The sequence below is a fragment of the Ailuropoda melanoleuca genome, chromosome 14 (genome assembly GCF_002007445.2).
Source record: "Ailuropoda melanoleuca isolate Jingjing chromosome 14, ASM200744v2, whole genome shotgun sequence".
In the NCBI taxonomy this organism is placed as follows: domain Eukaryota; kingdom Metazoa; phylum Chordata; class Mammalia; order Carnivora; family Ursidae; genus Ailuropoda; species Ailuropoda melanoleuca.
The window spans coordinates 12,795,139-12,822,291 of record NC_048231.1 but is presented as its reverse complement, the minus strand read 5'-3'; the positions used below and the strand labels follow the sequence as shown (position 1 = coordinate 12,822,291).

The following is a 27,153-nucleotide window of genomic DNA, read 5'->3' as shown; positions in this document are numbered from 1 at the left end:
AAAAAAAAAAAAAGACTTTCTTGCTTAAAGGAATTTCAAACACTGAGCTGCAGGTGGGGACTGGGAAAGAAAGGGTTAAGAGTGATGATGAAACACTTCAGAGACAGAGGAAAGAGTCCAAACAGTGCTGTCCACTAGACACATGATGCGAGCTAGCAGCCACATGAAAAAAGTAAAAGGAACAGGTGAAATTAATTTTTTATTTAATGTAATATATCTAAGATGTGTCATTTGAATAGTAATCAAGAAATCAATATAAAAACAAGAAGATGAGGGACACTGATCTAAATTTGGTGTGTATTTTATACATACAGCACGTCTCACTTCAGACTAGCCACGTGACAAGGGCCCCTCAGCTACAGGCAACCTGTGGCTCCTGACCGCACAGCACGGGGCCAAAGGCTGGGTCTTGATTTGGGAAACGGGCTTGTGTTGGTGGGGGAAGCAGCACAATGGAAGGCATCAGTGTCTCAGGACCTTGTGTGCGTGTCTCTTGTGTGCACGCCACAATGCGCCCTCTCCCACACCTCATGAGACACGGGTTTTGAGAAGGGCCGCTTCTGAGGCGCGTGCATTTGCTGGGGTCCGTGCCCGCTCAGTCTCAGCCCCAGTCTCCAGCAGGCACCTTTCCTTAGAGTTTTCTTACCACTCCTCCTGATTCCCTAAAGACCTAAGTCAACCTTAATCTGACCCTCCGCCAAGGCTCCGCTGTACCCCTTAGAAGCACTGGTGACAGTCGCTTTCAAACTTTTGGGACCATGAGCCCAGTAAGAAAGACATTTTACACTGTGATGCAGCCCAGCCACAAATACACACACGCTTCCATTCTGCGGTGTTCCGTGTTAACCCGTTCCTTTAAAGAAACACACTGAATGCAGCTCCTGACTGGATTTCATGATCTGCTCAGGAGTTACAGCCCGCAGTTTGCAAAACACTGCTTTATGGCACATCTGACATGGCTTCTAGCAGCTAATGACTTCTTATATAATAGACCTTTTCTCTGATAGGAGGGAATGTCACCTCAGCCTTTGACATAATTTCTAGCTTGGATCTGATCGTTCTGACAAAAAAGCTGCAATACTTTTTTGGTTCTTAATAGAGGTATTAGTGTAGTATGGTTTGAAGTCTTCCATTTCTGACCATATATGGCATATTATACAGTAACTTGTGCTCCGGGTCTATAAATATAATCCAAGAATGTTGCAGCTTGCAAAAGGGGCAGTAATAAAAACTTGCAAATATCCATGGGAAAATTTCCCTCCACCTCAAAGTCAGGAATAGTTTTTGCTTCCCCTCAGCACTGGTCCGTCTTACCTTGTAAATCCAAAGGGGCATGTCATTTATCCAGCATACACGTATACATATCTTCCAACCTTCCATCTTTCCGTTGGCTGCCAGCAACCAGCACAGGCACAGAACATTGCCATCGCTGGGCACCAACTTTTCAAAAATGTTCCCGTAAGCCGCGTCTCCCCTTCAGCACACCCCTCCCTCTGACAGATTCTCTTGCTGGGTTTTAACTCCCTGGTCCTGTACATGCACCTTTACAGGCACAGGCTGCCTCATGGCAGACAGCGATATATAAATAATGATGACAGAAACAAATACAATGTCCCCTGAAACAGACAAGCTGCCTTCATCTCTGGGGCCTTAGCTTCTTTGGGAAATGAAAGATTTGGAAATGAAAGATTTGGAATTGGTAATCGCTGAACTCTCTTCTAGTTCAAAAACTCTTAGAAATAGTCTTTGAAGCTACGTAACATTTCACACTAAAACCGGTTAAAAGACCCCGGGAGCCCAAGACTTGGTCTTCTCTCTGTCTGTATTTCATTTCTACCACCTCTCAGGTGTCGCAAGAAATGTCCTGCACAGGCGATGATAACAGGATGCAGGACGATCAAGCCTCAGCGGGGAGAGAAGACTCATTCCGAGAGAGCAAGAACAGCAGATCCGCTGCACCTCGGCCAACTCGCCAGTCTCGCTGCCGTCCGTGATGGGACAGCCCACCCACCAGCCTCCCGTGGCTTACTTATCTCTGGAAATATGAGAATGATACATGGAGTCAAGAAGTGGGCTGTACACTGAAGAACAAGGATAAGAGCTGACTTTTAGTGACACACATGAAAATTCACAGAAGGATTTGTATTGTGCCATTCGAGTAAATGCGGTATTGAACAGTAACGAACATGGACAATCTGGCAGCGCCACAACAGCTCTGAGGCAGGCGCTGTCATTAACCCCACTTTTTTAGATGAAGAAACAGAGGCCTGGAGAGATTAATCTGCCCAAGACTGCAAAGCTAGGAAGTGGCACAGCCAGGATCTGAGCTCACAGGATTAACCTACGTGGAGGTTAGCCTTCATCACTAACTGAACAATACATCTACTCCAAGTCCCCAGACTTCTTCACGTCTAGGGACTACTCATCTCATGCACCACGGTCTACCACAAAGTGGAAAACAATAATCTTTAATGAGCGATGGGCCACAGGAATTACAGTTTCAGTATTTCGGGCCTAAGAGACACATGGCAACACGATAAAACTCTGGTAGTTGAAAGGCCACTCCTTCTCCCTACTCTCTTTCTCAGCCTTTTTATTCTTTCTTTCTCCTTTACGTTCTGATGATCCATTGCTCTCCCCTTTTTCCTTTCAACACTAAGAATACAGATAGAAAAACCATTGTACAGCATGCCCAACAGACCATCTCCACACTGGACTCTTGAATCAGCCAAGTCAGATGTCTGAGGACAGCTAGGGCCCTAACAGGCCCTGTGATCTGGGTTTGGAAAAAATACCTAACCCCTTTGCACCAAAGCTCTCTGCCTGAAAGATAAGTGATCTGAACCCAATGAACTCCCACAGCCTTTCTGGTTCCAAAGCAGTATGCTTTTGCATTTTGAATACTTGTGTTTTAAAATGAAGACAAAACTCTGATCTGTTCTACTTAAAAAGTAATTTGGTCCTTTTATGTAACTTGTTTGTTTTTAGCTCTTCCTCTGAATGGTCCTTGATTGCTTTCTTCAGAAGCTGCAGGCTAGGGGCCCTCCACAGAAGGAAGGTCCACCACCCCTGCACAACACCGTTCACAACATCATGATTTGATGTGGGTGAAATTGCTGGCAGGGTGTTTTTCATCTCGCCAAGGGCACGGCTGCTGAGGCTTCAGAGGTCGCAGGCACCACCAGATAAAGGCAGGTCACGGGCTCCAGCACTGGGCAGTCAGGGTCTGGCGGGGGTGAGGGGACCCTCCTGACGTTGGACCCCTCACTCCTCGGGAAGCTTTCCGGTGGAGGCTGCTTCTGCAGGACAGGACGGCCTGCGGCGGGCGGTCACTCTCGGTCCCTCTCACTCGTCCTGCTTGCTCGCTGGGCAACCACGGAACCTCTCCAAACCTCATTCTCCTCATTGTTTCAATGGAAACAGAAGACTTTTTTTGTTGTTGTTGTTAATGCCCAATACACAGCAGGCACTCAGGAATTTTACTTTACTTCCCCTGTCCTTTCTTCCCTTAAAAACAACTTTGGTGTGAAAGCAATTCATAGGGGATCTGCTTATATCCCAAGAACAGGGAAAAGAGCCCTATTTCACTTTTATGATTGAAGCCCCACGTTGCTGTTAGATTGTTCCTTTCATTAAAACAAACAAACAAACAAAAAACCCTGCCTTTTCAAAACTAAGGACTCTCCCATGTGAACACACACGGGTGTCTGTATTTACGTCCGGTCAGCATGTCAGGCGCCTGTGACCCCTTAAGACCCTGCACCCCCCACCCCCCCCACCAGAGAAGCAGGCAGCTGAGGGGCTGTGGGACAGGGGGCCTGGAGGAGGCCCATTTCCTCATGCTGGAGCTGCAGGAACAGCTGACAAAGAAGAGAGTGACTAGTCAAAGAACAGAGTAATCAGTTGCTAGGAAAACAGCAGTGGAAATGTGAAGTGTGAAGGAGAGAAAAATGACAAGAGCATTATCTTATTTTGTTGGAAATTAGAGCAAGGTGTTCATGCTTCCACTGTTCCTTTGAGAAGTTGTTTCTAAAGGAGGGAAGGGGAAAGCAGGGTTTCCAGTCCTCCAGTGGCATCCATGGCACCATTTCACAACTGCCCAGAAGCTGTGACTGGGGCTTTTTGGAAGGAACCTGTCATGTGAAAGGCACAGTGTGTGCCTATCAGGCGCGGGGCTGTGCGCGGCACCCACCCCTCATCCCAGCCTCCCATTCTACGCCCTACTGGGGGCAGGTTCCTAACACCTCTCCGTCCCGTCACTGCCAGCTCCACTGGCTAGGAGAGCGGCAATGAGCGTCCCAGCAGCGGGCTAGAGGATGAAGACAACACGCTCATTCATTCGTGGGGTGCAGCAGGCGGCCTGTCTTGGCTTGCAGGACCACACGGTGAGCATCTATCCCAACTCAGCTCAGCGCCGTCACGCTGGGAGCTTGAAACCGACCACAGAAGCAATACTGACACCATGGGAATCAGCAAATGCTACAAATCAAGGCTCTGTTCTTCAGCAGAAAGCCACCATACCAGCAGATCCCTGCTTATGCTGGTATGTAAAACAGGATTTGTGCCCCAAGCCTACAAAGTAATAGTTAAGAGCTTGGATTCTCAAGTGAGACCTAAATTTGCCAGATGAGCTTGGAAAGTTACTAACCTGAGTCTTGGTTTCCTTTACATAGGAATAATACTAATACTGTTACCTCATAAGGTTGTTATAAGGATTAAAAGCACTAATCCACGTCAAAGTGTTTTTTCCAACCCGGCAAATTAAATCCTCAGCATATGCTGGTTGTTTTTACCAACACACCACAGAAGACGTATCTGGCTTCGTATATTGCTGTAGATAAACCACCTCCGACCACAGACCTATCTACCCAGAGTCAGGCCTTCCGACCCATGCACAATTCAACGTCAGTAATGTCGCCCACCCGTTCATCACATATGCACACTCACGCGCTCCTATTCCCATCCTCCTCCACCCCACACAAACTGGGGAGGAGCCTAGAAGCCAGGGGAAAGGTCTCTGAGCAGACAAGATGGCGCCATGCCATCTACGAACTCATGGTCAGACCATTAGTCCTTAGACCAGTGTCTTTAATTCTGTACTGTGTGTAATTAAGGTTGACAAGTTACAAAGCTTGGTTATCTGCTCCAGTTTATAGCTGCCTATTAAGAAATGATCAAGCACACAATGTGAAGGTGAGACCAAGGCACAGAAGACAGAAGGACCAGAGAAGGAGCACAGAGCAGCTGGAGAGTGTTGTAAGGACCTAAGCATCTCACCTCCAGAGTCATTCCTGAATCCCAGTTCAGCAAATGTTTAACACTAATGACGATGTGCTTGAGGAACCCAAAAACACCTGGTTAACTAAGGCAGGGCAGTGTGTAAGGCAATTTCAGAATATCCCCCATCCCCCCCAAAATAGCTGAAATAAAAAGTTCTGGATACATATTTTGGTTTCCAGAAAAATCCAGGGGCGCCTGGGTGGCACAGCAGTTAAGCGTCTGCCTTCGGCTCAGGGCGTGATCCCGGCATTATGGGATCGAGCCCCCACATCAGGCTCCTCCGCTAGGAGCCTGCTTCTTCCTCCCACTCCCCTGCTTGTGTTCCCTCTCTCGCTGGCTGTCTCTATCTCTGTCGAATAAATAAATAAATAATTTAAAAAAAAAAGAAAAAAAGAAAAATCCAGTCATCCAAAAGGGAGCCGTTCTTGAAACTATTAGACAGAGGGAGTTCACCATATTCTGAAAGAGGCACCTAGTCTCTGGGCCATCTGGGCAGCAAGCAGCGTTCAGAAACACCACCTGGAGCGCCCGACTGGTCTGCAACATTTGGTCTGAAGAGCTGAAGCACATGTAGGTAGGGTGTCACTGTGTTCACTTTTTAAAGGACACGAATAACCCATTATAATGGTTTACACATTATACCATCCACTGTTCAAGAATCCATGACGGCCCAGGTACAGGACAGGTCATGTTTTGGGGGGAAAAAACAGGCTAAGGATGTTTTGGCTTTAGAAGGCCTAAGAATTAATTGCCAAAGCTTAAGAGAAACTCTTAGACAATAATGGGCTGAAAGCGAATTAACAGATTGCAAAAAACTAGTAAAAATAGCACGGACATGCCCAAAGGAGAAAAGAAACAGTTGATTAAATTTGTTCCATCAAGAAACCTCCCCAGAGACCAAGAAATTAAATTTTCAAGCATGCTGCTGGCTTGGCAGGAGCTAGGAGGGACAGGGAGCTCCCGGGCTTCCCTCTGCGAAAGGGCTGGGGACACAACTGCCAAAGCAGCACGCGCAGGACCAGCTCATTTGAAGCCAATTCCCGACACACACAGATGCAGTTAAGAGAACGCCTGCTAAGTCACGTCCAGGGCTCCAGAATGAGGGAGCAGGGGTCAAAAGGGCACTGTGAATTCTGGCAGAATGATGAGTAAGAGTGTCAGCAAGCCTGACAGTGTGTGTTGCTGTGTCTTTGAATATTACACACTGCATGTTTCTTAGCTACCGCACAGGATTATTTAAGATGGGTATCCCCAGACTTCTCTGTCTGTACTGGCAAGCTTTTAAGTCCACAGATGTAAATCCTGGGAAAGATCCAAGTCAGTCACTCTTTCCAGCTGCTCTTGCCACAGACCAGGGAGCCACGTCCCGAGTCAGACTTTCCACGGATGGCACTTCCAGCACCGCGTGTAACCCGACACATTGCCCAGCACCTGACTCCTCCACCCAGCAGGAGATGTGCTTAACGGCACACAAACCCGGCCTTGGCTTCCCAGGGCCCCAGCTGCCAACTCAGCCCTACCTCCGTGGGGTGCAGTCCTCGTGCGGGGGGATGATGACGACCTTCACCGTGACGGATGTTCTCAGGAGATCGATCATCTGCTCATGGCTCAGGGTGGCCACGGCCACCTTGCAGATCTCCACCAGCCGGCTGCCCTGCCTCAGCCCTGCCTGCCAGGCATAGCCATACGGTTCCACATCCGCCACGATGCCCTCGTAGTTGACGTGGAAGCCGAGCTGTCCTAGCCCATTCCTTCGCAGAGTCATCTCCACCGATTCACAACCTTTGGACACAAACTGGACAAGGAAACAAAAGAAATCACGGTTGAACGCCACAGGGTGTTAAGTGGTGGACAGGGCGCTGGGAAAACACTGCAAGCAGGGCTACTGCTTAATGCCCTGCTGCCGGCTGAAGAGCATCTGGTTACTTCCCCCTCACTACCCTCCATTCATTAGGCCAAAAAGAACATACTTGTTCTGTCCAAAGAACTCAATGGCTTCCCTGAGCTTACAAGGAAACCTCTAACAGAGACCTACAGGGAGCTGGCAGCCAAGAGACTGTATTCTGCTACTCGCTTCGCCCTTAAAAAATTCAAGGGAGCAGATGCTCAATCGAACAATTCTTCTCAACAACTAAAGCAGCCTGGCTGGGCCACCTCGCCAGCCACCAAGGCAGTGGGATCAGGTCACACGCACATGGTTTCCAGCACAAACCACGGCAAATGTGTCTTTTCCCACTTGTTCTACTTTTCCTTCTGAAAAACGATGGAAAACAAGTGTCACGTAAACTCTGGGTCGCTTCCTATCATCCAGGGAGTTTTCAGAGGAGCTGATAAAATAGCACCGACTTCAGTAACTTGCTTCTAGTCTGCACTGAGAGCGTCAGGAAAGGGAAACTGAACGTGGGGAAGTGGAAGGAAAATACTCACCTGCAACCTTTTGACAATCTCTTTGATGTCCTCACTATTAATTAAACTCTCCACCGAAACACATTCTCCTCGCTCATAAAAGATTTTGAGGCTGGTGTCAGTTGAGGTCCACCCTATCACATCTCTGCAGGAGCAGTTGAAAACCACACTCTTGGTTTCCTGCTCGATGAGCACAATGAACTCGTTGGAGACCCCCAACAGGCAGTCGATTTCCATGGCCTTGTTGTAGTCTTTGGCCCGGACAGCCCACACAATAGCCCCCATGCTACTCAGCTCAGCTCCTGGGTATGGCTTAGACTTCTCCTTCTTCTTGGAGGCCAGAGAGATGAATGGGAACTTGCCAGACGGGTCGATAGGGGTGTTGGTGACATTCTTTTCTGCCAGATCTTTCAGGTACTCCTGGCGGGTCCGGGTTGCCATGGCCCGAAATTTTTCTGATTTGTGAGCAGCGTTCTCTGCATTAATCACTTTGGCCAAAAGGAAGTCCCTGAACACATTTGACTTAGGGAAAGTGACCCCTTTGGGGATGGGAGGTCCAAAGGAAGGCACGTCTCTGGACCTGGTGACGGCCACACTAAGAGACAAAAGCAAAGGTGAAAAGAGAGGAGCGTCAGGACTTCTCAGTCTCACAGCACGAGAATAAAATACGCATTCTCAAAGAAAAAGACATCCCTCAGGAGGAAGAGAACTATCACTGTCCCATAAAAATAACAGACGTTTCTATTTAACACCAACACAACTTTTCATTCAACCATATTTAGGATTTACAGAACACAAAATTTTTTCTAGTCCAAAAAACCCCAAAAAGCTTAAAGTAAAAACTTTCCTTACATTAATGGATAGTAAATCAACCATAACTCCATGGGGAAAAAAAGTCTAATATTCTACCTTTAAATACCTACTGATTATTTCCAAGCAGGGGTTACTATAATCAGCATAACCTTTTCGAACAAGCACAGATTTTGCAAGAACACAAATGTGGTCTTCATTTTAGATATGATGCTTATGTGCAGACAGCTTATAATGAAAATACCCAAAGATGCAGGACATAAAAGCAATGGATTAAATTTTTTAAAAAACTAAACAAATATTATTTGCTGGCCTATGCAACCAGACCAAAAAGCATAATTTTAAAACGAAAACTGAAATTTCAATATTAAAATGATTATGATTTTTATAGTAATAAGCAACAGTGCTTTAAAATCATATTTTTAAACTGAGCTATTCTTTGGTCCACATTCTCTACATTTGGTATTTGATTCTGACAATGTATTTGTGAGGAAATGTTTTCCTTTTCCTATTCCTTCAAGCACCATTGATTTGAGAAAGCCTGCCCCAGTCACTTCTTCTGCATAATATTGTTAAAACTGGGACTAAGATAAGGACCATACAAGCATCTGTAATAACCTGTTATTTTTAATCTCAAAAAGGAAAAAAAAATCAAGTTTTTCCTATAACAGTAATAACAAAAGTTAAACAGAAACAGAAAGGTTGTGTGTCTTCTATCTTGTTCTAAGACCTCATTCTAGGATCCTTAGTGAAGTTTGAGAGGGCTGGAATGAGGATTCTAACAGATCGAACGTCCCTCTTCTCAAATTATCTAATTATTTAAAAGTGAGTCCATTATGCGATTGTACTAAGTATTAAGGAAGCAATATAAAATATTTTTCTGAATTTCCAGAATGGAAAAGTCATAATCAGACAGTGCATATCTTTCAAAATAAATTGAAGAGCTCTATTTCATTATTATTTTTTGTTCTGTTTTGTTTTAAGAAGGGTTTAAGATATTTAACATTGCTTTTCAAAAAAGGATTATTTCTCATGAAAATAGGATAAATAAATAAAAATTGGGAAACCCAGGACAGAAGTTACCTATTTTGTCTGAAGATGCCATGGAATGGCCAATTTGTTGGTTTTCACAAATTAAAAAAAAAAAAAAAAAAAAAAAAAAAAAAAAGACTATCTAGTTAGCTTCATGAGGAGGAAAGGTGGCAAACAACACTCCATTTTCTAACTGGAGATGAGAATTCACAGAAACCTCCATATGCATTACAGCCTAATTATACCAGTATTAGAAAGGCAATTTTTCTTGTCTATTGTGAGCTGTCTGGCTTGAATGCTGACAGCTGTATAATTTTAATTTGATCATTTTTTTTTTAAGTCAAGCAAAAGATGCGAAAATCCAGATATGTTAGCTTTTCTAAAGAGGAATCCTGTAAGGATCCAGAAACACTAATTTTTAAATTGGCAATTCCTTCTCTTGCTAATTTCACTTCAAATTGTTATTCTTTCTCAGAAGCAGCTGCGGTTTTCTTTTAAATAAGGAGAGGAAAATGCTTACCAGGGGGTGCCAATATGAGCATCATCTATCCACTTGCCCCTTAAACTCACTGGCTTTTTACAGATCTATTTATTAACTCTTAGAACTTTAGACAAACATATGCTGAAAACCCAACGATAATTAGAAGCCTCTAGAATGAACTATGAGGGAAAGAACTGAATCCTCAACATATAATTATCAATGATTCATCATGGTAGGGAGGTAAATGATACAGATGCTAAAATCAGTTTTGCATCATTAGAAATAGAACCTTTGCTGAAGATGAGAAGCATGATGCTCTGGGATGCTTTTTTCAAACAAAAGGTCTTGTTTTGGGTTAATCTAACTTCAAGGTTTTCTACAAGGTTAAAAGCTCATTAATTTAGATGCCACAGATTCTGAACTCCTGATAATAACGCCTGCTTTAAGCTCAGAAGAAAGAATATTTTTGCCTTATAAGAAACCTTTGTAGAACTTCAGTTTGCTCTATATAGATCCTTAAGATGTATTAATCATGAATGGTTCCTGCTGTTTTTAAAAGCAGAGTCCAAAGGGCTTCTGTTTGAACACACTTATGTTAGCCTCACGGGCAATACTGGAGCTCCTGAGAAATTACACATGCTTTACCGTCCTAGCCATGCCTTATGTACTCGGCAGTGCTGAGGACTGGACGTTCTACTCAGGAGAGTTACCCAGCAGACAGAAGCTCAGAGCCTCGGCAATTACGGAAAGTTAGCACCAGAAGAGAACATGGAGAATTCAGCGTTCCTCAAACTCCTGCCAAGAAAATCTTGAGTTTCATCTTAAAAGTCATCTTGACTTTGCATTCTACTGAGGAATAGCTGTGTTCATTTTAACACAAAAACACGTTCCATCCTCCAAACGTTGGGAGTACGACTTAAGGACTAGGCAAGTGTCCTGTTTTACTGACATTTGGCACAGCCCTGAACAACCTCCCTTTGAACGGCTGGTACGAATGCTCCACTTCTCCAGGAAACGGACTCTGAGAAGTAAAGGATTTGCACAGAGCCTGTTACAGAGAGCCAGGACTGGAATTTGAGCTTCTAGATGGCCAGCAGCATGCTCTATGATAAGACCACACTATTCCTTGTGAAGGAACATTTTTAAACCTCCCACTCTTGAGGTGCTTGCAAAAGGCACCATCCACAGGTATCACACAGCTGAAGAGACCACCATTAGCCTGGGCTTTGTAGCATTTGCTGCCATCAACGACCTTGGATACAGTAGCAGATCTTGACACCCAAAGCCAATTTCAAGTTGATACATGGGAAATGTTCCAGAGACATCCGAAGTCTCAATGGAAAAAAGTGAGAAGACAACGTTTGAATTTCTGAAGCACATGGAAATGGCAATAAGCAACTCCAACCCCCAATTTAGAAAGAAGGGGACTCAGCCTCAGAATGGTAGAGGGAAGTTTCCCCTTCTTGGGGGCTGGATCACACGGCCAGCTTAGGGAGCTTTCTCAGAAAGCAGACCTGGGCAAAGGACAGGCAAGATGAGCGGCAGAACAAACATGTGCCCATCGCTCTCTCCGGCGGGGGGTGGGGGGGGAGAGGAAAGGGGGGGCTGGGCTCTTGACTTCTACGAGGACTCATTCACCAATGCTCACTGAGCACCTACTATGTGTCAGGCACTGTGCCCGTACTGAGGATCAAGGGTGAGCTGTCACAGGCTCAGCCCTCCAGAAGCGCCAGGTCTCGCGGGGCTACGCACAGAGGTCTGAGCGCTCTTGCGGGAGGTGCGGGGTGCTACTGGAAACACAGGAAAGGCAATTTACCTAGACCTGGGAGGTCAGGGGAGCCCCCCCAGAGAAAAGAAAAGCAGGAATGCATCAGCTGAAGGAGGGGTAGGGGTGCGTAAGAAGAGGCCTTCCTGCCCAGAGAGCAGCATGTGCGGAGAAGAGGGGCGGAGCGCGGTGTGTTCTGGGAGCTGTAAGTAGCGCCACATGGCTCCAGGGGTTGGGGTGCGGAGGAGACTCAGCAGCGGCCCCAGGGGAGGCTGACAGCGGAAAGGCCAGGCCTGAAGGACCTCGGGCAGGAGGCTGTACGCGAGGGAGTCTGAACTTCAAACGGTTTTAAGCACCAAGAGTCACATGTTCCAATTTTTGTCTTAGAAAGGTCAGCTACACTGGACAATAGGAATGCTGATTAGGCTTAGAATAGACTTTCTGAAAAAAATGTCTATCATTTGACCCACTTTGATTTTTTCTTCCTAGCTGTAGCTTGCATATTTATTTTTATTCAAGAAAAGAAGGGCGTGCACATTTAATATGCACACACCACACTCCCTGCCTACACTAGATACTTTACTTATGGGAGTTTAAGTAGATGTCAAGCAACCTTCCACTGCATAGAAAGGGAAATTTAAGATCTGAGAGGTTTCACAATCTGGTCTGATTCCAAGTGCTTTTTGTAATATATCATACTATCTCCTTTCAACATTTATTATATTTTAACCTCTGAATATGGAAATCTCTCTGAGAGGGGAAACATACATTTCTACCTTTCTGAACGTAGTTACTGACCACAATTTAACAATTGCTTTGAAGACTCAGGTCATTATTATAACCACTTATTACTATAGTTTTAAAATTAATAATAATTCTTTAATTTCATCAAATAGTGAGTCAATGTTCCAATTTTCAGTTGCTGAAGATGTCCTAAAACTTTAAAAATATTTTTATCTAAAATGGATCCAAATAAGACCCACACATTTTAATTAATTTTATCTTAAATTTTTTGTATTCTGTTCATTCCTCTCTACTTCTCTCACTTTCTCTTTTATTTCTTACATTTATGTGTTGAGGAAATTGGGCTGTTTCTCACATACAGTAGCATGGTGTCTGAATTTTGCCCAATATGGGCATGTTCTTCTGTCTTTTGTATTTCCTGTACATTGGTTTCTCCAGAAGTTTGATCAGATTCAGGTTCAGTGTGGGGGGGGAGGCGAGTAGGGAATAGGACTAATTCATAAGTGGGGCTGTGTCCTTCCATTATGAGACAGGTGTATCTCTTTTTGCGGCATCTGCAACCTGTGAGGATCCCTGCCTTGATCTCCTAATTCACTGGGTGCCAAAAAATGTTGAAAAATATTTCAATTGAGTTTTTACAATGAGGCCCTGAGGGGGTGAATGAAGTCTATTTTGGTCCTTTGCTCCCAAACCAAATGACCCCAGACTGCTTTGCTTATTGGCTTTGAATCACTGATATGAATAGTTTTTCTGCATCTCTCTTACTAGTAATCACTTATTGATGTTTTTTCTCTTATTAGTAATCACTTATTGATGTTTTCAGCACATCCTTGCCACTGAACAGTTCCTCATCTTTTTGATTTGTTCCTTCTAATATGCTCTATCAGCCGGGACCAGACGATGAAGCTCAGTGTAAGGATACCAAACAAAACAGAGAAACCAGAGGGCTCTCTTAACAGGTATGGGCACAGTACAGACTTAGTGATTCATTTCTGAGTTCTTGGCTATGTCTACTGTTCAAAGCTAACTGGCCTGAGAATTAGTTTGAAATAGTTTTTCCTTCTATCAACTTTTCAGTCACTAGGGAGAGAACACCCATTATTTCAGGACCTCTTCTCCATATCCACCACAGGGATTTTTCTCTTTTTGTTTACCTGTTGCATCCCAGAGCCTATAATAGTGCCTAGCACATACACGATAAGGGCTGTAAAGAACTGACAAAAAAAAAAAAAAAAAATCAATGAACGACAGCAGGAAGCTCCAAATTTGCCTTTTTGTATACAAATTATCTTGCATGGTGACACTGGGTGAATTTCCCCAAAATTCTATTTATACTATGCTACGAGACAACCTAGCATGCCAAGGGCCTCCACTGCACAGTAACCCCATCTCCAATAGCAGCCTTCTTATTGTATCTTCCACCCTCCTTCCTGTGCCTACACTTCTGTATATAATGCTGGCCACTCCTAGAATTATTTCTCTTTTTCCCACTGAATTTCATCCATCTGTGCTTTAAAAGACATGCCATATCCCATTTTCTCAGTTAAATGTTCCTTGTAACTTCAGACTGGACTGACCCCACACTTTCCTACCCGATTAGAGCAAGAAGCTCCTTTGAGAAAACAACTTTTGCACTTTCCTCATTACAGGTACCAAGTAGATGTCAATAAATAAATGTGAATGTTCACCGGGCAGAAAGTTCGGAACAAGAGATTTTCAATGAGCACCTGAATCACTCTAACTATATTACTCAGGGATAGAGTTAAATTAGATTTAAATCTAATTTAGTATAAATCAACTCAGCTCTAAACTTTTCTACCAAAGTACTTCTAATAAAGGAGGCCCATAAATTCATATCCCTAATAGTTTGGGGAGTGCCTGGTGTTTGAGAAAAGCTCAGGTACAGAAATTCTTTGGAAGACCATATTTTATCTTAAAATTGATACAAATTTTCTATTCTGCTTCCTAATACATTTCTTTTCTTCTTGCAAAAGATTATTTAACTTAGAGAAAGAGTGTGCAATATGCACTCGCATCAGGGAGGGGCAGAGGGAGAGAGAATCCTAAAGCAGACTCCCCACTGAGTGTGGACCCCCAACATGGGGCTCTGTCCCAGGACCCTGAGGGCATGACCTGAGCTGAAATCAAGAGCCAGCCGCTTAACCGACTGAGCCAGCCAGGCGCCCCATAATGCGTTTATTTTCATGAGAACACGGACCCCTTCACAAAATTCTTCCTAAGCATTAACTACAAGAAAGTTGCCCAGTTTTTCTGGGACTTTAAACATCTGACATCACCACACACCCCAGGAAACATGCCTACTTTGGTTTGAGAGGGGCTCAGAACGATTACTACACCTCAAGTTTACAACAGGAAAAGATCGCTACTTTAGTTTGCTGTGATTTCTTTTAGTGATGTTCCAAATTGGATCTCTTGGATTTACAAAAGGCCCCAATTCACAGTTTATAAAGCCACGTGTGCTGGGTCTTCAAACAAGCTTGGCAACTAGGAAATGCCAGGCTAGCTCATGTGGCATGAGCTGGGGTGTTCGGTGTCCTCCCACAAAGGGTCTGGCATCACATCGCATGGTGGGGTTGAGAAGACGGGCTCTCCAGGTAACAGATTAAAAATAAGAGAGCCAGCAAAAAAGTATGATTTTCAAGGTGGGGATGGGGGTGGGGTATAAAAGAATCCGATAGACATCACCTCCTCATCTAGCAAAGTGCTGAAGAAGCTGAGACACTTCCTCCTGACCAGTCTGTTTAGACCTGCACTGGCCACGTGCAGGCTACTGAGCACTCAAAATGTGACCACCGTGACCAAGGAGTATTAAATTACATTATTTTTTAAAGTGACACTCAACACAGTTATTGGAAAGCTTTGAAAAAGCATATGTGGAACAATCTGAGTATACGAATCTACTTTTCCAGTTACAAATTTTATAAAATCTAAACACAGATTACTTCCAATGGAAATCAAGCATTCTAATTGAGATGAGCTGTAAGTCTAAAAGAGACTCCCGATTTCAGAGTCATAGTCCAAAAATAAGTAAATAGGTCAATAATTTTTAAAGCTTAAAAATCATCTGTTGAAATAATATTTGGATATAGCAGGTAAATAAAATGTATTACTGGGTAAAAAACATATTGCTAAAATTAATTTTACCCATTCTTGTTACTTTAAAAATATGGCCATTAAAAAATAAAAAAATTAACATATGGCTTGCATTACATTTCTACCGAACAGCACTTTATTTAGACAATGGCTTTTAAAGAAGAATCTCTAAAATAAACTGCACAGCTTTCCACTCCCAAACTTCGTAGTGACCAATCAAAATGGGATTAACTTTTTATCAAAGTTGTAGGAAATCCCTCGCATGAATCCAGTCCAGAGCATGTTTCAACTGCTTGGGGGTATTTTCTAAATGCGAAGAGCTCTCCCAGCCAGCCAAACGTTCTGCACTTAGTCTGTCATTCCGCACCTCAATCAAGCAGCTTTCAGAGATCATATTCCTGGCAAAGGCCTGCAGATCTAGGTCTCTTTTGCTGGAGTTTCCACCCCCTAGCCTAGAGTTCTAGAATAGCTTGTGTGTCAGCAGCGAGGGCAGCGAAGACCCCGGCTTCACAGGGCATGGGAACGAGGCAGCAAAGGGCCCACCTCGAGAATTAGACTGAGTGCATTACAATCTGAACTGCCTGGTACCAGCTGACCGCGGCCAAGTTATCTATTTCCATCGCTCACACTGCCTCATGTGAAAATGGGGATTTTTAAAACAGTACCTAATGCAGGGGTTTTAAGAATTAAATGAGGTGACCCACGTATAGCGCCTAGAACAGTGCTGGGCTTATCACCAGAGGCCAACATACAGTTACTGTGGGATGTGTGCAGGGAAGGTGGTGGCTCGCAGTAGCCCACAGCAACCTTTATTTGTTTTGTTCCCTGAGTTTGCTTGCTCGGCTCCTGTAATTAACCCGCACTGACACCTAGAATTAGACAGTTGTGGATCTCACAACAAGCCAATTATCAGTCTGTGCTGGCCAGTTTCTGGGTAGGTGGCCGTATTAATTCAAAAACAAATATGCAAAATTAACAAAGCTTAATCTTCCAAATTTTAGGGATGGAAAGACCTATTTTAAAAGGACAGATTCATATTAGAAACATCTTGTTAATGCTAGCATAGCCTTACACGTCTTCTTGGTACGATGCCCACGTCAACCCAGCAATTCAGGTTCTTATCCTTGTCAACACTCAAAGACCTCTTGCAGACAGACGCCTGAATTCTGATACTCATGAGACCAGGTCAACAAGGAGCACAGACACAATTCCACCACAGGCTCATAAAGCACAGAAATGCCTACAAGATTGCAGTCAGAAATGTTAGCGTGAATCAAATCAGTCCTAAGCAAGGGTTTGCGCTTTTTAAATAGTTAATAATTAAAACTTTTCGACTTATTATGATCATTCTTTTCTGCTCTTGCCATACCAAAAGCAAGGTATAATTAGCAGGATGAGTAATTAGTTGGTGACCAGATGGTATGGATGAAGGACACCCCCTAAGGAGGAGGTGCAAATGGAAACAGCAGGTGTCTAACCAACGTGTCTGGGCAATGTCAACGCCGTTAGGTGACGTCGTCGTGTGAATTCGGCCATCTACACGCACAGTTTAAGGACAAAAATAAATAGCAGCAGACTTCTCACTGCCACTTCAGAAAGCGGAGCTGGATGGGGCCCTCTAGGTGACCACCAGCCAACACCCGTGCGGCCACAGCTGTAGCGCCGGTACCTGTAACAGACCCCGTCGGTGCAGGGGTTGTGGACCCTCACGATGACAAAAACGTGCTGGAAGTGGGATCGGATGTTTTTGGGGCTGAATGGCTGTGCTCCCGGCTCTTGGAAAACAATTGTTACAATATCATTTCCAATATGCCGCTTCCGTAGGAGCTAAAAGGAAAAAAAAGCAAACAACACAAATGACAACACTCTGCATTTTCCTCCCCAATTCCCTGAGGTAACTGTATTTAAAACATTTATTATTCATCAGGACACATTAAGGTAGGTAAACCTACACAGTTGCTGTCAATATTTTAGCCTGTCTTATTCCCTCCCCAGCAGAATACAGAAATGAATATTCTGTAATTTGCATAAAATAGCCCATCAGGAGCAAACCAATATCTGGCATATTATGCCAAGTTCCAGCCTCTCCAAATTCTGTTTCCATAACAACAGTTTTGTTCCATTTTCACATAAGAAAGAAACTTGCCATAGGGAAGATGTTTTAGAGAAGAGAATGGCTGAAGTAATTACAATGCAATTTATGTTCTGGTTTAATTCACTTCCTTTAAAGAAATGTGGGTAAGGTGTTTCTGGAGATGCTTTTTCTGTCACCAGCTGGGAATGCAGAAATTACTAATATTCCTAAAGCAGGTTAAATTTCATGTTTAAACAGCTTTTTTAATTACAGGGAAAGCTGCTTAAGACCACCTCCTGTTTCACATTAAATGGAAAGGTGGCTTTCAATTCAGGCACCCTAAGACAGGCTAGGCCAGTGGCTCGCTCTCCAAGAGGGGTTTATTAGATAGTTTAATTCAGTAGTGTGAAAAAAAAGTTGAACAAAATTTGAATTTCTCACATTTATTATACAGAGGCTCTTACAAGGAGAAAAAGAACAAAATATACCATTTATATAAACTGTTAAGTATAAGCTTGCATTTATAAAAGTTTTTTTTGTTGTTTTTTTTTTTCCTCCAGTGACTTTAACTTACACAAATTACATATCAGTAAAATCAATGATCTAGTATTGGCTGCCAGCTGGGAGAAACAATAGCCTTTTAGATTAGGGTTGAGAATTGGGAGTTAGAATGTTCCAGAAATGTACTTTTAACCTTAGGAATTTCAAAGCATCCCAAATTATCTTCTAATGAGGCCATTTATTTTCATTTCTAAACATGATATATTATTGGATGTTACAGAAATAAAGGCTGGTCTATACTGATTGCTATACAGAATATACCCATTATTAAACATCATTAATCTACTCAGGATCTTGGACACATCAAAAATATATATAATTTGTCTATGTATTATGTCATTCCTGCATAGATGATGTCATTGTCTTTTTGATGCAATGTGATTCTTTCTTCTTGCTTGATATGTAACACTAATGTCTTAGTAAAGGACCCAAATAGAAATAAATCCATCTATCCATCTCACATTATATATAATGAAAGACAGTATTTATAAACAAATTCCTGCCACAAGATTCTAAAAGCTATGTTCTGTTTTTTTTTCCCCCAAGCATAGAGTGGTCTACATAGAAGAAATAAATTCTCTAGCTAGAGAATTAAAATTTCTTAAGATGCAGCGGTACCAATTATTCTTTCATTCTGATTTAGGACCATAATAACACTTTTGCCTTTATTGGACCTCCAAATTCAGTGATCTAGGTAAGTGTCCCTTTAAATCCCAACTCATGCTGCTCAACACACTTCAACTCATTTAGCAGAAATAAACAATTAATTTAATCTTGTTAACTAAATTCTTTATCTTTCCATACACCTTCCTTTCTCTGCTGAGTAATCAGGTAGAAGGAATAATCCTTTAAAGATCACTTGTGAATGTCCTGAAATTTTTTGTCTACTTACTGGTCAGAAAAAGAAAAACATTTTTTTTTTACCATGATGTTTTCCTCTCTGGGTAATCCAGAACTTGGAATTTGCATTAAAAATCTATCAACAAATTCCAGTTCACAGAATTTATCCTAAATAGATTTCAGATTTGTAGCTGATTTACTGCTTTGCTCCCTATTTTTGATTCCTTTAGTAATTATAAGAGGCAAAATGTCATTACCTCGATTTGTGATTTAATCAAACCTGCAGTGATGAAGTGTTCGATTAGATCCGTGATCGGTTAAACTCTGGGAAAGAGGATGTGATGCATTCTGCAGCTGGCCTGTGTTCTGTTAGCATAACAGTTAACAATAACAAAATCTAGATCCACTTTAAGGTCAGAAGTAATACTCGATCGCTTGTGTTTGTAACTGTATTGAAAAGAGAAGCTGTTTGCTCTCTGGCTCTTTGAAATGTCAGTTTGGTATCATTTATTTTGACATATTTTTAAAAAACAGCAACGACCACATACTTTCTAAAACAATATTGCCAGGTTCCATTTTGCTCTGTGACAACCTACCACTCCTAGGTTCCTTCATTTACTATGTCAATGACCACATTTTAGTAATAGGCATTGTGCTTTTAGATCTTTTTTAAAAGAAACTGTGTATGATGTACACAAAGGCAATCGTTTTTCTTATGTTCTTTGCTGTCTCCTGACAAATGTTAAGAAAAAACCTTTTTCTGAGATCCCATTGACATTTATTTTGGTTTTTCTCCCGGTTAGTGTACCAAACCTCCTTTGAAATCTGAAATGACACATCAGTACTTTCCTGCTTTGTACCCTGGCCTCATGGGATGGAATTTCACCCACTCATACATGTTCTCTGCAACCCTGCAGGGTCACCTAATCACCACGATTTCAACTTGTTCTCTTCAAATTCCATGAAAAACTCAATCCCCGTGGGTGAAAAGCAAATGATTAATTCACAAAGCCATCCAGCTGGCTGTTAACCTAGAATTTGTGTCTCTTCATTTGTTTTCAGCTCATTTGCTATTCGTTATTTCCGCAAAGTACAAAGCTTCCTGCTGCGGTGACAGGTGCAACATTAAATTCTGCTTTAAGATTTTACAAACTTGCCACTTAGGCTTCTGGAGGAAATGAACAAGGGCGAAGAAACAGACACCACCAGGATCTCTTACCTGTTGTTTGTTGTTAGGCGTGTATGGCAGCATGGTGGAAACATGGAACATAATTTCATAGTCTTTGTATGTTGTGTACAGAGAATGGGTTCCAGTGGAGTCAGCTACAGAAAAAAAAAAATATATATATATATATATAACAATGAGATGACGGTAAGAATAGGAAAAACAGTTCACTTAAGGAAAACATCTCAAAAAAAAAAAAAGGAAATGGTTTAGAATGAAAAGATGGTAGAATAAGATCTAGCACTGGTGTTTGTTTTTTTTTTTAAAGATTTTATTTACTTATTTGTCAGAGAGGGAGGGAGAGGGAGAGAGAGAGAGCAAGAGAGAGAGCACAAGCAGGGGGAGCAGCAGAGGGAGAAGCAAGCTGAGCAGGGAACCCGATGCGGGGCTCGATCCCAGAACCTTGGGATCATGATCTAAGCCGAAGGCAGCTGCTTGACCGACTGAACCACCCAAGTGCCCCGAGCACTGGTGTTCTTACCCATTTTTTGTATCTGATTCTCTCTGGTAGTCTAGTGAAGCCTATGGATCCCTTGTCAGAATAATATTTGTGAATGTATAAAATATATATGATTTCAATAGAAATCAATTATACCGCAAAATAGTTATCAAAAATAATTTTAAAATATATTAGATTTCTCTAACAAGTTTTAGCAATTGATCTAGTAACTACTCTGATTTTGAAGCAGTGATGTACACAAGCAATATTTTGAAGGGTCTCCAAAAAATATACAATATGAAAATATCCATGCTTCCTACTTGCAATAAAACCATAGGTAGAACTTACACGACTGTGGTTTGTTGCCTACATTCGTAATTGGAGGAAGTCCTAAATTTTGGTTAGGGGGTCAGTGAAAATAAATGGAAAATTATTTCCCATCCAAGTTTACATACCCCTGAACTCTATCCAGATATCAGATGAAGAACATCTTTTCCAATACTTCTGATTTAAGCAAGGGAAATGTTTTGTTCTTAAGAAACAGATGGAAACTTAACAAGGCTGTAACACTGAATAACAAAGGTATTCTAGCACTGTCCAACAATGTTTTAAGATTGTTCTGCTCTCAACTTCCTTAAGTCGACAGCAACCTCTACCCGCTTAATCATTAACTAATCAATTGCCCACAAATGACTGGAAACCAGAGAAGAGAATTATTAACTGTCCAGTCGAAAGGGAGTATCTTTAGTCTTAAAGACCCTGGACTTACTGGCTGCAAGATGACAGAAGTTGCGTTCATTCTGGGCAAACTCAAGCCTCCATCGGCCATACTGCTGAGGACCAGAACGCTGCGTTTTAGAGAAGCTCCGAGACGAAGCCCCCGGCATATACCAAGAGGCAGCAGTTCTCAAATTTAGCATGTGCAGCGGCATCTGGGGAGCTAGTTTAAAAGGCAGATTCCCATGCACCACCCCCAGAAATACTGCTCAGTGGGTATGGGGCTGGGCAGAGAAATCTATTTGAATAAACACTCCCAAGTGACTGGAATGCAGCAGCTCCACTGCCCGTAGGCACTGCTCTAAGAATAGACCACAACAGTGGCTTGCAGACAGACCTGTAAAAACCTTTTAGAGACCGGAGTTTCAACCCCAAGCTTCTTGGAGGACCTTAATTTTTGAAGCTGACATTAAATGCAAAGGGTTAGAAACAAGCTAAAAATGAAATAAAGCACAGACTACTCTTCAAAAGTTGCAAAAATACGTACCAACATATAACTTTCCAAGAAGAAATATCTTCTAAACGCTAATGACCACCAACACAAAAAACTACAAATTACTACAATAAATAACTGAACTACCTAAGACAGCTCTTGAGTATGAAGAACATATCTACTATTAAGGACTCTTGCTATAAATAACTCTTGAACTGATTAGTACATTTTAAAACCTTAAAGTGAATGTGTCAGCTCTGACGTGTACTTACATGTGTTTCATGTCAATTTTGAGCAAAATTAATGAACTAGAAAAGAGACTGTCATCTAGTATTCATGAATTACATTCCGCTTTCGATGTCTGTCTAATTCTAAAAGGATTACTGCCAGAGAGGAAAGCTGATGTGGAAGACAAGGCGGAAGGTTATCTGCTTTTCTACTTCTGGCCCATTCTCGCCTTCCTTCCTGCATGCCTCATTTATGTAATGTACGCAGCTCAACCAGCCTTTTTCTGGGGACTTTTGGAAACCCCCAAGTTTGGCTGATAATTTTAAACAGTTTAAATAGTTTCAAAAGTTCCAGAGATGAAACGAGGACCAAAATAATGACATTTTCCTTTCTGAGAAGAAAGAAATTCCAAAATCCTGAAAATACTATGGACGTAACAGAATTGTTAAACTATCAGAGAGAATGGAACATGAATCTTTGTTATATTTTCTTAAAAATAAAGCATCCAATGTTGCTATTATGATATTTTTAGTGACCTTGAAACCCTGAAACCATGAAAAATTTAAAATCATGATAATCAGGAAAATGAAAATGACAAAAATCCTTTCTTCTCTGGCTGAAGAGAATATATATTAAAAAATTTCTAAAGGGAAATATGCTTGGAGAAGAGGGGCAGAAGGAAGATACACTCCTTCATACTTGGCACGGAGCTCTAAAGGTTAAAGAGTAATTCAGGGACCTTACGGGTCATCTTGATAATCACGTGACTTGCCTCCAAAACATATTACCGGCAAATGGCACAGACCCACTAATAGGGCAGCACTCCCCACGAAGTCATGCAAAGTAAAATTTCCAATACTCAACGCAAATGATAAGAAGGCACTGAATAAGTAAGGAATGATAACAGTATTTCTCTCAACTGCTCTGAACAAGTGTAGACACATAATACCCCACATTAGGCACTTCTGTTTACGATGATATGAATTGGTTAATGAGTCTGTAGAGCAGTTTCAGATATGGTCAATGTCATACTCATCCCTGACTGCTCTTTCTGGCTCAACGCCTTTACTTTTAGGTAGTCTGGAACTTGGCTGATAAGGTCTATGTGTACAAATCTGTATGAGGAAAAGTAATCAGACTTTTGTAACAACCATTTCTCAATCACTGATAGATGTATCGGAGTTAAGAAAGCTAGATGAAGGAAAACAAGCCTATGTAATTTGATTTCAGGAAAGTTCCTGGTTTTAAATATTTATGCACACAAAAGAAAAGTAATCTCATTAACTAAACGCATGTAGGCTAAATAAAGTCAACAGAATGAAGCAAGCTTCAGCTCCGTTAATTAAATGCACCCACCACTATGGAACACATCGAATGCACGATTTAAATCAGATAGCTTGTAAGTCTCATTTTTATCCCTTTATTTAATTTGAAATATAATAATAGTTGGCTGCTGGGGACCATCCCTTGAAGACCCCCAGATGTCCCAACCACGCAACCTTGCCTCAGGGTCTGGGGAACGCAGAACTCAATGCTCAGAAACGCAGCCAGGGCTGTAATCGAGACGAGACACTCTTCTGCCTTTATGTTACTATTTCACTCATTCACTAATGAAGTATTTGGGGAAATCAAGAATTCTCCCTGCTCTGGCATCTATCATGTTTACTAATAATTTTTCAAGGTATGTTTAGCTGTGGCCAGGTGATGGGTGCCTTTACTTCAGTGAGGGTCAGGATCAAGAAGAGTTTGTTGTCCTCCCTTTGTGCCATGACAGCTGAGTCCATACTGTGTCAGCTCAAGGCGTGTGTGAGTGTGCATGTGAATACACCCAGGACTCAGGGCTTCTCAAATCAGTAACACACAGAGAGGTGAGGAAGAGACGGTGTGGGGCTGGCCTGGAGGAGTTAGCTACTACTGTTTTCTGCCAACGACTCACTTGGCAAGGCACCTGCAGTTACCTGGATTCTTCAATTTGGAAATAAGATCTGAATGTGAAGGACAGTAGCACCATTTGCTAAGTGACCATAAACAAATCACTTCGCTTCTCTGTCCATCAATATTCTTGCTGCTGTGAGGATTACACGAAGTAACATGTATGAAAGGACTAGCCCATGACAGGTGCTCAGGTTGTGCTGATGAGAATTTAGAATTTTGTGCAGTTGAGGTAAAAAGGGTAGTTTCCTTAAAAAGGGACCTTTACATATTTTAATTTCTTTACCAAGTGCATTCCAGGACCGCTCAAAGGAAAAACCTTCCCTTATAACACAGGTCAAAGTTAAGGAGGTGAAAAAAGAATCCTTTTCTTCATTCATCAGTGTCTACGCCTCCAATTGGCCCTTTGCATGTGCAAAGCGTTTAAGCAATGCTAGTTCTATCCAATTCCCTATCAAAGTTTAAAATTCCAAATAAATAAGGACTTATTTTCTTCATGAAAAAACCTGTAGCTTTTCTAAGACTCTGAATCTCAGTGGTTTTTGTAACACCGCTGAAAAATGGAGGAAGTAACAAGCATTCACTAACATTGCTGCAAATTAATGAAGGTAAGGCTTTGAAGGAATGCTTTCCAAAGGGCTTCTAAAGTCTCCTATGTTCTGCCTTGACAAACAAGCCTCATCCAGGAAATGGTTTCCCAAACAATCATCCATACGCACAGCTAAAAATGAAGGTGGTCTCCAGCTTTCAAACAACAAGCTGCTTGGTGGGAAGTTTATTTTTGTATTTACTGTAGTGTGAGAGGATGGTAATTATCTAGAGGTTATGTCATCCAAATGAGGAGACAATGCAAGGAAGAAAAAAAAAATCCACCACTGAAAATGTCTTCACTGTAGAACTGTTCTAACCCCTGACACATCTGTAGCTTATTTGCAAAAAGACCTTATTTCTGAACCAGGAAAATGGACTTTATATGAAAAACTGGGAAAAACAAGAAATGGTTCAAAAGCTCCATCAATTCTTCCTAAAATCTGAATAGAACTGTAATGCATAACAAGCAGAGCCATTTCTCAAAATGGCTTGGGTAATTTGAGCCCAAGGGCTTGAGAGAGGGGGAGACAGCCACATGGCAGAGCTCTGGGCTTTGCAGTACTTAATTCTACGTTTATGCTTTCTCCGAACACTTCCAACACTTCGTTAACCATAGCACCGGGATCTGTTCTACCTCCCTAGGGCTTCCTAGCCATCTAAACTGGGGCACGTTAATCTGAAGAAGCCAATTCTGTGAAATGGGGATAACTGGTACCTAGCAAGGCCTGTGAGGACTGCGTGAGATAACAAATATAAAACATATTGGAACTTTTGCTTCCAGGCATAAGAGTACCTGGTACAGGACTTGTTCTCCCAATATAAGTAACTAGAAAAACGGACAAAATATCTAAAACAACGTTTTTCAGACATTTTACAATAGGCAGCATTGGATAGTGATCCCAGAGAAAAAAGAGCCAAAGAAGATGAGCCCTCTGATTCCCACCAGGTTTTCTACCTGGAGGTACTTTTGGAACGACAACACAGAGCATGGCTTTGAAGAGGGAAGTCAAAACATAGTGGAGTTCAAGAAGTCTGCAGTAGCTGATACTTGCTGGGCAGAATACCAAAGAGGAGGAAACTACACAGTGAAAGAGGTTCAGAAATCTGCATAAGGGTCCCCTTGAATCTTGGGATGAATGGTAAGCTGCACACAGAGAGTAAGATTCCAAAAGCCAGGGAGAGAAAAACTATTAGGGTAGTGTACAGAATGGTGACTATAGTTAATAATACTGTATTGCATATTTGAAAGTTGCTAAGAGAAGATCTTAAAAGTTCTCATCCCAAGAAAATAATTTTTGTAACCTTGTATGGCAACACATGTCAACTAGACTTGGTAATTTACAATATACACAAGTATTGAACCATTATGTTCTACATCTGAAACTAATAGGATGCTATATGTCAATTATACCTCAATAAAAGAAAGACAGAAAAACTATTAGGCAAAGAAAAACTACCAGAGAATTGTAAAGTAAAGAATTCTCACAGTTCACATAAGGTTGGAAGACACTCAAGCTCTAACCACAGTAAAGAGACCTCACTGAATGTGCAGGTATTCAGACACAAGAAAAGTCATGCCTTAATAGTAGAGCTAAATTAAAGAGTAAAGAACTGCTCTACGTATGCTTTAATAAGGCTTAAGAACAAGATTCATAAAGACCAAGCTGTTTTGTAAGTAATGTATCTGCCCACCAAAACGAAACTCAACGCTCCTTTTAAAGATGACAACAAAATCTAGACACTCAACCATAAAATATTCACAATACACATTCTCTAATCAAAAGTAACGAGAGACATGAAGCAGTAAAACGTAACTCAAAAGCAGGAGTAAAATCTGTTAAATGGAGACCTCAAATGACAAGGATGAGGGAACTGGCACGCAAAAGCTTTAAAACAGCTATCATAAATATGTTCAACTATTAAAGGACAACATGAACCTAATGAGGAGAAAGTGGGAAATATTAAGAAAAGGAGGACCGAATGCAATTCTGGCACCGAAGATGACAATATCTGAAATGAAAATTTCATTGGACTGGATTAACAGCAGATTAAGACACTATGGAAGAAAAGAAAAACACAGTGAATTTGGAAGATATATTAACAGGAATTATCCAAATGGAAGCAGAGGGGGAAAAAAAGGTTAAAAAATTACATCAATATAGACTCATTAACCCATGGTACACTAGAGAGTGATCTAATGTATGTGTAACTGGAGATTCAGAAGATGGGCACAGGAAAAAAATAAAGATATCAAGATTGGCAATTACTACTTTCATTTGATGAAAACTACAAATCCATAGATCCAATCACATCTACACTGTCAAATGTAAAGGAAATGATCCTTTAGGAACACTTGGACTGGAAAGCTTTCTCTCTCTCTCTCTTTTTTTAGAGGGGGTTGGAGCAGAGGAAGAGGGAGAG

The 27,153-nt window shown here is 41.9% G+C and overlaps 1 protein-coding gene across 3 annotated transcripts in view; it reads right to left on the bottom strand.

The window, feature by feature from the left end:
* LOC100469206 (signal-induced proliferation-associated 1-like protein 1) overlaps positions 1-27,153 on the bottom strand; it is a 127,287-nt gene that overhangs the window by 46,351 nt on the left and 53,783 nt on the right. For all 3 annotated transcript variants that reach the window (XM_034642441.1, XM_034642442.1, XM_034642443.1), the window contains exons 5-8: positions 20,327-20,430; positions 17,302-17,459; positions 7,708-8,281; positions 6,801-7,075 (exon numbers count right to left, since the gene is read on the bottom strand). In XM_034642441.1, the coding sequence (XP_034498332.1) occupies positions 6,801-7,075; positions 7,708-8,281; positions 17,302-17,459; positions 20,327-20,430 (1,111 nt within the window). The remainder of the gene's footprint in view (positions 1-6,800; positions 7,076-7,707; positions 8,282-17,301; positions 17,460-20,326; positions 20,431-27,153) is intronic.